The 12,887-nt window shown below is 30.9% G+C and overlaps 2 protein-coding genes across 2 annotated transcripts; one reads left to right on the forward strand and one right to left on the reverse strand.

The window, feature by feature from the left end:
* The first annotated feature begins 2,929 nt into the window (after window positions 1–2,929).
* Window positions 2,930–3,268, forward strand: Tsp_02149 (NF-kappa-B inhibitor epsilon). The gene is made up of 2 exons (XM_003377841.1): window positions 2,930–3,149; window positions 3,246–3,268. The coding sequence occupies exons 1-2, from the start codon at window positions 2,930–2,932 to the stop codon at window positions 3,266–3,268; spliced, it is 243 nt and encodes an 80-aa protein (XP_003377889.1).
* An 861-nt stretch (window positions 3,269–4,129) lies between these two features.
* On the reverse strand, window positions 4,130–11,469 carry Tsp_02148 (7 transmembrane receptor). The gene is made up of 13 exons (XM_003377842.1): window positions 11,191–11,469; window positions 10,832–10,966; window positions 9,805–9,947; window positions 7,696–9,328; window positions 6,836–6,922; window positions 6,496–6,756; window positions 6,000–6,063; window positions 5,645–5,795; window positions 5,372–5,588; window positions 5,035–5,224; window positions 4,859–4,986; window positions 4,571–4,590; window positions 4,130–4,322 (listed from the first exon to the last, which is right to left on the reverse strand). The coding sequence occupies exons 1-13, from the start codon at window positions 11,467–11,469 to the stop codon at window positions 4,130–4,132; spliced, it is 3,501 nt and encodes a 1,166-aa protein (XP_003377890.1).
* Window positions 11,470–12,887: the final 1,418 nt, after the last annotated feature.

Here is a 12,887-nt window from a genome sequence, read left to right on the forward strand (position 1 = left end):
TAGAAAATTATTTTTTGCGTAATTTTTTAATTTGCTGGCATATATGCATTCTATTGGTCATCAAAACAAGGCGGAAAACTTTTAAGCATTGTAAAATGAACATTCAAAAGTGGAAACGCCATTTTCTTACTCTATTTCTTATTCTCTCAAGTTTTACATTTTTATTTATAAATATAATACATTTCAAAATTATTTTATTTAAATATAAATACTTAGTTAGATATTTCCAAAGGTTATAACTGCTCTGTAAATAAGCATAACAATATTGAATATAACTCATTAAATATTTTTTAAATAATAATAATTTATTATAAACACATTAAAATTTGGGTTGTTTGCAAGAACTAATTTTAAAATGCCTCTACTTTTATTTTAAAAATATCTTATTCATATAATAGCAATATATGATAGTAACTGTTACTGATAATGTATGGAAATGAACTGAAATGAAATTATTATTTAAAATTTATTAAAAAGGCAAACTTTTTCAACAAAAAGAGAAAAATACAAAAAATTACCATTGCTACTTCAATCTATGTGTATATTTAATTGTTTCTGGTGTGACTTTGAATCAATTCATTATCAATGAAATATTAGAGATTAAATTATTTAATAGTAAAAAAATTAAATTGGAAAATTATTAAAACATTGAAATTAATATTAAATTTTGCGCATGCAGTTGTTACGAATTTAATTTTTTAATTTTTAATACAGAACGCAATATTTTCATCAGTTGGAGTCAAGTTGAAATAAATAAATACATTGCTTAATGAGAAATGATAAAATGAAAAAAAGGAAATAGAATAAGCACTGATGCTTAATTCATGCGCTGCATGTTCAAGCAGAATGAAAACTGAATTGACATGACGGTCATGAACATTTATAGAATATTATGTAGAATGAAGTGATGGGTGTCATCTTCATTTAGTGGTGTTACGTTTTATCACACATCACAAATCGCAAAATTCACACATCAAAAGATTTGCATGTACAATTGCAATCAACATCCATTGTTGCAAATCATTTATTGAAATAATTTTATTCATTTGAAATTAACATTTCATTTGCTTCGATATTTTTATCGAAAAAGCAAAGAAAATGGCAATGTGCTTCACCATTTTTTTGCTTGAGCACATGAGATTTTTTGACGTTGTACAGTGAGGAAACTAAATTACTGGCATGACAGTGGGGGTGCACGTTAGTGCACAAAATGGTCAAGAAATAAATGAAGAAAATGAATTAACAACTGCAATTAAAGTTAGCAATGAAAGAAAAATAAATTTCTTTTCAAACATTAATTTGCATTTAATTGCTTCCAAAATTGACAAAAACGTATTATTGTTATTGACACCAGTGGATGTAGATGACAATTTCAACAAGTAGCAGAAGTAATTAGATGACGAATTGCGTTGACAAGTGATTCAGTTTTGACACAAGAAAGAGCGTTCATTAGATTAATTTCATTGCAAATCCGCCGCATCTGCTAAATAATCTCGGAATAGGGACGAAAAAATCGAAGTGATTAAAACCATAAGCCGGAAATTGAAATAATGACACGTAATGAATTTTAAAAATTGCAAAGGCTCCAAATGTGCTTGTGATTCTGCAAAAAATTTTTTTTGTAATTCCTGTGATTACTGCTTTTTTTTGCTGATTGATTTCCAATTGATTTAGTAGCAGGCATTAAAGGTATTGATTTAAAGAATGTGAAACTCACAAACACTTCATAATACTAAAATAATTTTATTAGTAACGTCCATTAAAAAAGCATATGTTGGAAGTTTATCACAAATTTCTTTACACTCGATCACCATGATCTTTAGCAATTCTTTTTGCTGTAATGTTTTGTTTTAGAATCGTTTATCAATTATTTTCTATCATTGCATTTTTTATTTTGTGAGTATACCAAGAATTGTTAAGCGTTCAATAAGTTAGACTTCTTTTTTCTGAAGCTTTTGCTAAATTTTGAACTTTTATCAGTATTCTTTGTTTTTAATTTTCTCTTTTTTGGAACCATACGCATCTTGGCTAGTGCATATATTCAACTTTCATCATGTATGTGGTATCTCTTTCCTGTTTTGAAATTTTTGATGTTCTTTACAGCTTTTGCTTTAATTCTTTGTTCTAGCCTAAACATTTAGATTATTTTTTCATTGTTTTCCTGAAAAAATTTCAAAATAATTTATGTTTTTAATTTTTATTTTCCATTTAATCTGCTTTCAGGCCTAAATAATATTTGATTTTCTTTTCTTATATTCAAATGTTAAAATTTAAATTTTCATACATTCCTCTATAGTAGTATTTCGTGGTGCTTAATTTGTTATATCCTTGAGTTTATGAAAATACAGTTATATATATATATATATTTATTTATTTATTTATTTGATTTAATTTAATTTCATTACCTTTATTTTTATTAAAAATTTCAGACCGATAAAAATTGGCATAGAGTGATAATTTTGCACATACATATAACATTTATCAGATTGAAGTTTAAACATTGTTACATTCGTTTAAAGCAAAATATTGTACTTTTAGTTATTTTCATTTAGATGCCAATTATGCTTCACATAAATACACAATTTACGACCATTTAAAAATTATCATATGCTTTTTGAACACTTTTAAGAACATTTATCGAAATAATAAAAAAGTCCATTTCAGTGCTGCTATTAAACATTTAAATGAAAAGCTATATGAGAAACAGGAACTTATTCAATTTTTATCAATAAATCATAATTAAGGGTAATTTTTTAAATAAAACTGCTATTCTTACGTTGTTTAGTTTTCTGAAAGTACTAAATAAATGCATTGTACAGTAAATAACTAACAGTTTATTGATGTTTTATTTTGTACTACTTTGATTTATGCAAACAATTTGGAATAATCAGTTGTATAATCTTAAAATTTATTTTAGCGATCGAGTGTCATGGAAAAACATATAAAATCTTTGCTTTTCGCAGTTATTGTCTTCTTTACAACTTTATATTTGTCTGAAGCAAAAGTTCTTGAAGCTTGTACAGAATTAGAAGCAACAACTGGAAGAAATTCAATGAGCAGTTGCTTATGTCGTCTACAATATTTGTTGAATGCGATGAATGAGGAAATTCAAAATTTGGCGTTCAAATTGTACAGCAACGAAGAAACACGTAAGTCAGAAGGCACATTCTAATATTATTCAGGAAAATAATTATTTTGCATGATTTCTATTTCAAATTTGATTGTTCAATTTTTTTTACTTCCAGGTAATATTCAATATAGCATTTAGCCTGATATGTAATGAATTTAATTTATTTTTCTTTTATTTCCATGTATAAATTTAAATGGCTGCTCAACGTGATTCATTATTTACTTTTAGCATCAGCATTACAATCCGGAGGAGTGATGTCAAAGCGAAAATATGAATTTTTAAGAATTGGAAAATAATAAACCTGCATCTTGCAGTATGCTACTTTTTGCAAACTTTCTATTAATTTTACTGTGCATTTTACTGCGGTCTGAATGAGAAATTTTCAGCTTTACAAAATTTTTATTGTACTTAACAAATTTCTGAAATATTAATTAGTAAATGAGTCTAAAAATGCAACTGTTCTGCTTCAAATAAAATCACTTTTTTAGGCAACTTTATAATATAAACTTCAAGAAAATTTTGCAGTTATTTCAAACAATAAAGCATTATTCCATCAGACGCATCTTTATGTCTATTGTGTCTTATTACTTATCTATATCTTACTCATGCCTTATGAGAATTTGAAGCGTTTGTAAATAATTTTAAGATTTGAACATTTAAAAAACAAAAATTCTTTTGTACAAGTATGTTTACTCTTATTTTCAGAAATAGTAATTTTTCATAATAATTAGAATCAACTAAAAAACATTTTTCAAAAAAATTTTTTTTATCTTGCTTACTATTGTCTTGTTTGTTTTATATGAAATAAAATTAGAAACTTAAATTATTAAATATGATCAAAATTGAATTATAAAAATAACAGTTAAATTATTAACTATTATAAAAACTTTATTAACAGTAAATTCTAAGAAAATAAAAAGAATATTGAAATGCACAATAAATATTTTGTTATAATTTAATTGAAATTATTTTGCATATATTTTTCAATTGCACATGGTGTTATAACATTGTGTCGCTTTCAATTTCTTGTGGAAGAAACATGGATGAAGAGTTTCGAGCTTTGAAAAATCTGCTGACGTTGCCGCCTTCCAGAGTCTCCATCTGAGCGATCCTATCAAATAAATAACGACCTCCCCCAATGCGAAGCAGCATGGTTCCTGTTTCTGCCAACCATTCTCGAATATGAGAACCTCTGGAAAATCTCCATTCATAGCCACTACCCTGCTGTTGGTTAAAGTGAACATCACCAAGCAAATTAACATTAAGGTTTTGCTTGATTTCAGCTAGCTTTTTTTCTGCCTGCAGTGTGTACGCATTGTTAATTTTGAAAAAAAAACTTAATTATTTAAAAATTACTTCGATAATTTCTGATCGAAGAGCTATGTTTTCATTTTGCAATGCATTCAAACGTTCCTTGTATGTGTCTTGGGATGTTTTTACCTCCTGTTCTTCTGCATACGCTGGAACTTGACATATGTATTGAATCTGGGTAAGTAATTGCAAAAATTATAGAATAAGAAAATTATCAATGCATTATAATAATACTTTTGGAATAAAGATAAGACCCATAGATAAAAACGTAGATAATACTACAGTGACAGCAAAAAAGGCAAAACTTGCGTCGGGTTTAGATGAAATAATAATTTCCACGGGCGCAGTGATAAAGCACAATATCTAAATAATAGATCATTCAAAAATGAAAAACTGCAAATTCTTTTAAAAATATACCGCCACATTATAAATTGCCATGCTAATTAAGCGAGAATCATTTAATAATTTGGTTTTAATTTTTCGACTTTCATATGCCAGAAATAAACCAAAAAATAACAATATTCCTTTATATGAATATATAAGGCCTGAAAAAATGGAACAATTACAAATGAAAACTTCAATAACTTACTTACCAATCCAAAGTTCGTGGTTATGACTGGTGCAATGTTCCATGAATATGCGAAGTCTGATGTTCTCTTCTACGTATTCAATGGAATCAAACGTTTCCACTGATCTTCGCAAAGAATCAACTGAGATCCATACAATAACTATAGCTGTGTCTAGTCCAATTAAAAATCCAATAATGGCATAAAATTTCCATGTCTGAACCTTGTAATGAAAAGCATGACAACAGAAAAATATTAAATATCAGTATAATCGTCTACCCAATTTTTCATGGTTATATTTCCTAAACGGTGCACCATTAAAATTTTGCTAAACATTGCTCCATAAGAAAGCGTAAATCCATACATGATTGTCACAACTTGTCCCTAAATAGATAAATAAATAAAGAATTATAATAACTTCATAAAAATGCATGTTTGATACATAGCAAAATAAAGGAAAATATTTTTCCGAAATGCTGATTTCTTCTACAGGCAGTCCAAACAGCAGCATGGATACAAACATGATAATAAAGCCAACCAACATAACATTGTTTACTTGAGGATGTGATTCTTTTATTACCCTAATTGATAGAAAAGAATTAATGCAAAATGCAAATGCATAATTTCATGCACTCACTTTCTATGACTGAAACAGATATTAAAAATAAGGAGCAGTATAGCCAAGGTAACACCCAAAAGTCCTAAGAGTCCAAATGCTAAATAAAGATCAAAGTCAACGCTCAGCCATTTATCTTGAATTATAGTCTCGTCTGGTGGTATTTTATTAGCTGAAAAATAATACAGTTACTTAAATTGATTAAAAAAAACGTTTTAAAAGTGCTATACCAACAAATTTTTCCTTGTTTAGCCAAGTCAAGTTCTCTGACCGATAATCGTAAAAGCCCATAATTTCATATTTCCCATCTATTTTAAATTTTAAAAGCGTTTTATATTATGCAAAGTAAAGTAAATTAAACATATTCTATGAACACCTTGCAACTGCTCTATTTGAGTCAAGGCAATGCGCTCGCCTTTTTCTGAAAACATAACGTCACCCTTAAAATAAATGAACAAAATTATGAAATAAATACTAAAAGCTAATTTGAAGAGAAGTTAGAAAGAACCGAAACTCCTGTAAACTTTGTTTTCTTCATGCATAGCAGTATTTCTTTTGCTATTTCAGCGTTTTCATAAGTAAAGTCATTCAAAGACTGGTTACTCATTTCTAGATGATTCATCGTGCAGTTTAAAGCAATAGCGGCAGCCCTATAAATAAATAAATATTCTTGATAAAAAATGAAGACTTGGTGCATTATTGAAAACGTGCCATATTGCATCGTAGGCTAAAGGTGATTCTGGAAAACCACCAGTTATATTAGGCGCTTTTTCTAACATCCCGCTCAGTCGATGCACGAATTGTTTAGAATTCTATAAAACAGCGTCTTTAAACGTATTCTCAAATATTACTGAACAGTATATTAAACCAACCATGCCTGATACCCCAGGTTTATTATCTTGACTGTGCATTAAAGCTTCTGTGGTAAAATGATACTGAGTAGCCAGTTTCATTTGATCAGCAGTACAGTTGAGCATTTCACCACTTAGAGGTATGTACCAATCGTCTGGATACCAACCAATTAAAAACCAGACGTATTTTCTACCGTACAATTTTTGCTTATACACTTCACAGAAAACCTTACGGGCTTCTTTTTCATAAAATAGACCAACAAAAATTCGAGCATCCTGACGCTGAAAACATCCATCAGAATAAGCAGAAAAGCATAACAAGAAATTATTTAAAGAATGCCTTTACTTTAAGACTTCTTACAGCTGCAGCAGGATCCCCGAAAAAGCTTTGTACAGAAAGTACTTTAATGTTGTTTATTTCACAACTTTCTTCAAGATCTGCTGCTGTCTTAAAAAAACAGAATAATAAAAAAAAAGCTAAATTTCCCTTAATTTCGGTATGTCAGCACCGATCTGAACACTTCTTCGACTGATTGTAAAATTGCAATTTTTTGCCAATTGAACTTTTTGAATAGTTGTACACGTGTTGGATTGTGAATTGTGGCAGAAGGATGAGTTCGGAATAAAGTTGGAAATCTCGTGCGATCAGACAGTGCTGGTGAACTAGCTCCATAAGCTAACTAAATGCAAACTATGCGTAAGTAAACAAACAAATAAATGCTACATTTATTTATTGCATATATTTTTTAAAAAAGTATAAATTTATGAATGATGACTAAAATGAATTATTATTGGTTAACTTTTCGTTAATAAGCATTTTTTAAAATAGTTAATCCAGAGGAACAGTAAATTCATTTTTATGTAAATGGTTATAGATGCTGTGTTGAAAAGGCTACATTTGGAATATCTTTTGATAAAAAGTTTGCAGCATCCTTAACCCTCCTGTTATCCTCATATTTTCTTACCTCCCGTTATCCTCCGGGTCAAATTGACCCATAAGTGATGCACAGTTTGTTTTGCGGTCATACTGCGACTAAGTATTTGTGAATTTTATTTTAAAAGGTGCTGATAAATATTCTAATACGCAGAGATTATTATTTTTTTAATATGACTGTTTATGGTGGATGTTTATTGACACACTTAAATTTCTTCTGCACATAAGTTACAATATGATTGTGTATGATCTTTACAAATGTATTTTTGGCATTTTTTACAACGTACGCTTGTCTTGTTGTCACTTTGAACACATAATTGACATCGGGCTCTTTTTTTACCACCTGCATCCGTATCAGTGATACCGCTTGTAGATGGCTGCTCTGTATCTTTCCGCAACCTTTTAACTGCCGATTTTGCTGCTGCTGTTCTGGGAAGTGTTTTGCGCCTCATCATTTCTGGTTGCACTAAAGCCTTGCCAAGTTCTTCCAGGAATAATCGACGCTTATGCAGCCGTCCTACATTCCATGCTGGATGTTTTTCTGTCCATAGAACGTAGGCGTTATATGCCGATACGTCGATGATGTTGTAAAATATGACTAATGGCCATCGTGCAGTCATTCTTTGGCAGGAATATGTTGATGTCATTTTGTCTAAATTATCCACCCCACCTTTAGTATTATTATAATGTAAAATAATTTCAGGCTTGCTTCCCTTTCCGTCGCAAACCTGGTTGTCATTATGCATGGTACTTAGTACCAAAACATTCTTGTTCTTTTTTGGGAGGTATGATATGATGGTGCAATTTTCAGAAAAGGCAAATGTTGAAGAGTACAATTTTCTGCCTTGTAGTTCCAGCAATTCCCTTGGTAGTTCTGGCTTGTTTTTTTTTACAGTTCCAACCAATGTCAAATTCTTTTTTTTCAGTTCTACTCCCAGTGCATACGATGTAAAAAAGTTGTCACAAGTAACATTATGACCTTTTAGCCCCTTTACCATATCGAGAACTACTCGCATCCCTTGGTTCTTCTCGCGAGTTCCACTTGATGGCTTTCCAGTGTATATTTGCATATTCCAAGCGTAGCTTGACTTTGAGCAACAGGCTACCCAAAACTTAATGCCATACTTTGCCGGTTTCTTTGGCATGTACTGTCTGAATTGACATCGGCCTTTGAAAGGATACAGTCGCTCATCAACTGTAACGTTTTCAGAAGGATTATACATCTTAGGTAGATTTTTAACCCATGTATCCCATATTACTCTTACTGCTGCCAACTTGTCTTTCGAGCGGCGTGAGGCCCTGGAACTGTGATCATCGAATCGTATCATTCTAGATATCAGATGGAATTTTTTTAGGGACATGACTGCAGGAAAAATTGCTCTGCCATTTTCAGCGTTCCATAGACTTTTAGTGGATTCACCTCGGGACCTGTAGACTCCGGCTAATATAAGAAGGCCTATGTAGGCACGTAAATCAGTCACATCAAGTGGTTTCCAAGTTTCTGGGCAGCAGCTTCTTCCTTTCAGATTAGTCATTTCTAGAATGAGATTTTCAATGGATGTTGGAACGAAAAGCGCAAAAGATGAAGCGATGTCAGTGATCCTGTTGAGTGCATATCGTGTGGGTCCAGGGATCATTTTTATAACATTGCAGGCAGACAGTCTTCCCGTTATCTTCAGCGGTGTCGGTTGCCATTTGACCTTGCCATTTTTGGACACCCATGCTTCTTCTGTGGAAGCAGATGGTACTGATGTAATTTCTTCTTCAATGTCACTGGATCCCCCAGATGATGAGGACGAATATGTTTCATAATCTTGGTCTGAGTCTTCAACTACGGAATTATCTGTCTCTGAAGCCACATCGCTAATATCTGTGTCCTCCCCTTCAGATGAGGCCAGAGTTTCATCAATCACAGGTTGCCTGGAGCTCATTTTTAAAACTTATTAACAGCTAAACAGTACGCACTTTTTAGCTGAAGTCTAACTAGCAAGTAATGAATTGAAACTTACCAAAATGGCTTAGATTGAGGATGCTATTTTTCAAGCTGGTCACTAAGAGATTGTTTCACTGAATGACTTGTTTTTGAGAAAAGTGTAAAGCCTAAGCTATGCATGACCCTATCCCGGACAGCTGGGGGTATCAGTTAGTAAAACAACAACCATAAGAACAACTGTCCATAAAGTGTGCATAGGATAACACACCATACAGTGAACAACTGTTTATTATACTCAGTATACTGACAGCAGGAGGGGAGCTGTTGTATAACTGACTCGCACAACAGCTCTTTCTGCACAGCTAACGTCAGCTCTATTTCTCATCTACTACCAAAAAAGATCAAAACAACACATGCACATAGCGCTAGAACTAGACCAAATTGCATAATAAAATTCACCTACATGTTGTCACATAAACTATAGAACCCTGAGAGTGATAGATGTTGCATTGCCTTCAATATTGATAAAGCAGCAGTAGAAGATATATCATGGGGTCCATTTGACCCCGGGCTTTTCGGATGTATGTGGAGTGCATACAGCAGTTGCTGTAAATGACAGAGGCGCAGGAATTTCATTATATGTAGATAAGGTGAAATGAGGAAAAGTCAAAAAAATTCAGCATCAACAGACAATAATTTTGGTACTAATTTTTATGTTGAAAATCAAAACGGGTCAATATGACCCGGAGGATAACAGGAGGGTTAAAATACTACGAACAAAGTATGATGTGAGTAAAATGCCAAAGATGCTTTTTTATTATGTGCATCTCATTTTTAGTTTGCTTTCACTTTTAAGCTAATTTACGCAATAATTTTTAAGTTATAATTGTTTAAATTACGCAGATAGCTTTTAAAGCAATTAATTTCGATAACATCTGGTTCCAATTAATTTTATTACCTGTTAAATCAGTGACGCAGCATGCTCTTATTAGCTTTTGTTTGCACTCTATGAACTTTATTTCTTTTTTTATTAACTAAATGTCCATTTTTAAGACTCGGTTTAGTCGACTTCAGAGTAAAGTAAGTATAAGTTCAGGCAAAACTTGAAAAGTTTCATATGCATACTTCATCTAAATAAATTAACACTAATGGAAGCAGGTGCGCATTAAATACTGTTTGCATGTTATATACTTTTAAAAATATATATTATTATTTTATCTGTTAAATTATCAGCAATTTGTTTACAGTTATAATTTAATGACTATAGTCAATTAAATTCAATTGCTATAATTTAAGATATTTATCTGAATACAAACAAAATGATGCAAATTGCAATTTAAAAATAAAATGCGAAAACATTAAAGGCAACAAATAAATGCCAACAGTGCGTTTTTGATTTTGCAACTTATTAAAACTGTCCATTAACTATGCATTTTGCATTAATATTTTTAATATTTAATGCAAAAATAATAAGTTGAAAGAAAACTTACAACAATTAGATTCCATACAGGGGCTGCTTCTGCAATTACTGTCGAAACTAAACTGCAGCCTGATAACAGCATCAACTTTGTAGGATTGTTGTAAAGTAACTCGTATAAACGCCTTGCACCAAGACCAGGGTGGCACTAAATGCACTTGTTAACAATTTGCATTTCATTTATAAGATTTATTTACATTGATCTTTTTCTATTTTTTTAATTTGGCATATTTAAATAAAGTTGTTCACCGCCAAAATCTTCGTTATTTCATATTTATTCAATTAATAAGATATAAAAAATGAAATAAGGATTCTGTTTATGAATAATAAATGAAAACTTTTGTCATAATTTACAATTTGACAAATAATTACCTCGCTGTCATCCCAATACATAACAAGACGAAATTTCTTCAGCACTCGATTTACATCTTGCAATGCCATAGAGGCAGCTGGTAAGCATCCTTCACCTCCAGGCCAGCCCCCTGTGCCAGCAGACATGGGAAAAACTGCACCAATATGAACTGGAGGTCTTGTATCACTTGTATTGTCAGTATCTCCGACAATTTTCAAAGCAATCAGCCCAGATATAGACACATAGCAACAGGCAAGTAACAACGGATGGCACTGCACAAGCGGACGAATGTTTGGCATTTTTCAACCCTAGGTACAAATTTTTTGAAATGTAAATGAAATTTGTAACTTTTCAAAGATGAAAATTTTTTCAAACATTACTTATTCAAATGTCAGAAGTTAAAAATAACGGATAAAAATGAAAAGCGTTTAATGCTGTGGAACTAATAAATGGCAATTCATTTTGCAATTGAAACAGACAGAAAAGTATGTGCATATGTAAAAACGCTTTCAACAATTAATTCAAGACTCATTGTTGATAAGACTAATATCTTGGCACGCTAACGAACTCAACTTTGCTCTTTGTCACGTATAAGCATTGACGTGCCGCTAATTTCTAAGCTTTATCGTCAAAGCAGTTTTGACAGCTGTTCGTCGCAAATGTTTTCCGACTGAATTTACTAATTTCTGACGTATTCAGAAATAGCCCAATGTTTGATCAACTTCAACGATGAAAACAAGCCTGAATCATCATAACTTCAAAAGCAGAAGCAGTAACAATTTTAAAAAATACTTCGTAAGCAAATAATTCTTAAATAACTAAGTTCAACTTTAAATACTTTACTGCTTTCTTACTATTCAAATTCAAATTCATATATGTATATATTACGAATACCATTCATTTCAGACTTTTTTACCTTTTTAATAAATTCTCTGTTCTAGAGAAAAGTGAATTACATCTCGATATTCATTAAATTTACAAATTATCATTTTTACAGACATTTTATGCGACGTTTTAAAAATATGTATAATTGTACATCTTTATAATTGCTAAACTCACTGTATGAGCAAAAACACGAATCACTATTTGTTGTATGTGAAACGTTTACTGTAAGTTTAAAGTTTAAAATATCATCCAACATTTCAGAAAATTTCTGAAGAAAATAACGTTGCAGACAGTTCAACTTAATTTTAGATTATATTTTGACATAATTTATCTATTTTAAAAGAATGCTGTCAAAAACAGCCTTGCTAATTACTACATGATATGCTCAAATTATATATACATATCTCTACATCCATATATAGAGTTTAGCTATTGTATTTGCAGCTACAAAAAATGAAAATTTACTCACATACTGCAGTACGCATAATACTTTTTGTTTGAAAAGTTTAATAACATTTTAAAAATCTATTTTTAGTTTTCATACTTCGAAATTTTTAATAAAATATTTTTATAATTGTCTCAAAACTGTAAAACTTTTGGAGCATTTCTTCTGAGGCAATATGAAATGCTTTCTGGTGTTGAAACGTTTGGCATTCAGCTTTGCTTACTTTTTAAATTATGAAAGCAATTTGTTACTTTTCTTTAATTTTTCTATCCTTGAAAATTTTTTGCCACTCACTTTTTACTCTATGAGAACTTATTTACACTATGAGTGTATTTATTTGAAGCAGCTGTTAAAATTTTTAATTTCCTGAAAACGTAAATTCTTCAC

This window comes from Trichinella spiralis, assembly GCF_000181795.1.
Source record: "Trichinella spiralis strain ISS 195 chromosome Unknown Scfld4, whole genome shotgun sequence".
Taxonomy (NCBI): Eukaryota; Metazoa; Nematoda; class Enoplea; order Trichinellida; family Trichinellidae; genus Trichinella; species Trichinella spiralis.

Excerpts from the sequence above, each read along its gene's own strand:
- Tsp_02149 (XM_003377841.1), top strand. The coding sequence starts at position 2,930 with ATGGAAAAACATATAAAATCTTTGCTTTTCGCAGTTATTGTCTTCTTT. Across the intron at positions 3,150-3,245 it reads GTACAGCAACGAAGAAACAC|GTAATATTCAATATAGCATT; the intron begins GTAAGTCAGAAG and ends TTTTACTTCCAG.
- Tsp_02148 (XM_003377842.1), bottom strand. The coding sequence starts at position 11,469 with ATGCCAAACATTCGTCCGCTTGTGCAGTGCCATCCGTTGTTACTTGCC. Across the intron at positions 9,329-9,804 it reads TATAGTTTATGTGACAACAT|GCAACCTGTGATTGATGAAA; the intron begins GTAGGTGAATTT and ends AATGAGCTCCAG. Across the intron at positions 4,987-5,034 it reads TAACCACGAACTTTGGATTG|GCCTTATATATTCATATAAA; the intron begins GTAAGTAAGTTA and ends CCATTTTTTCAG.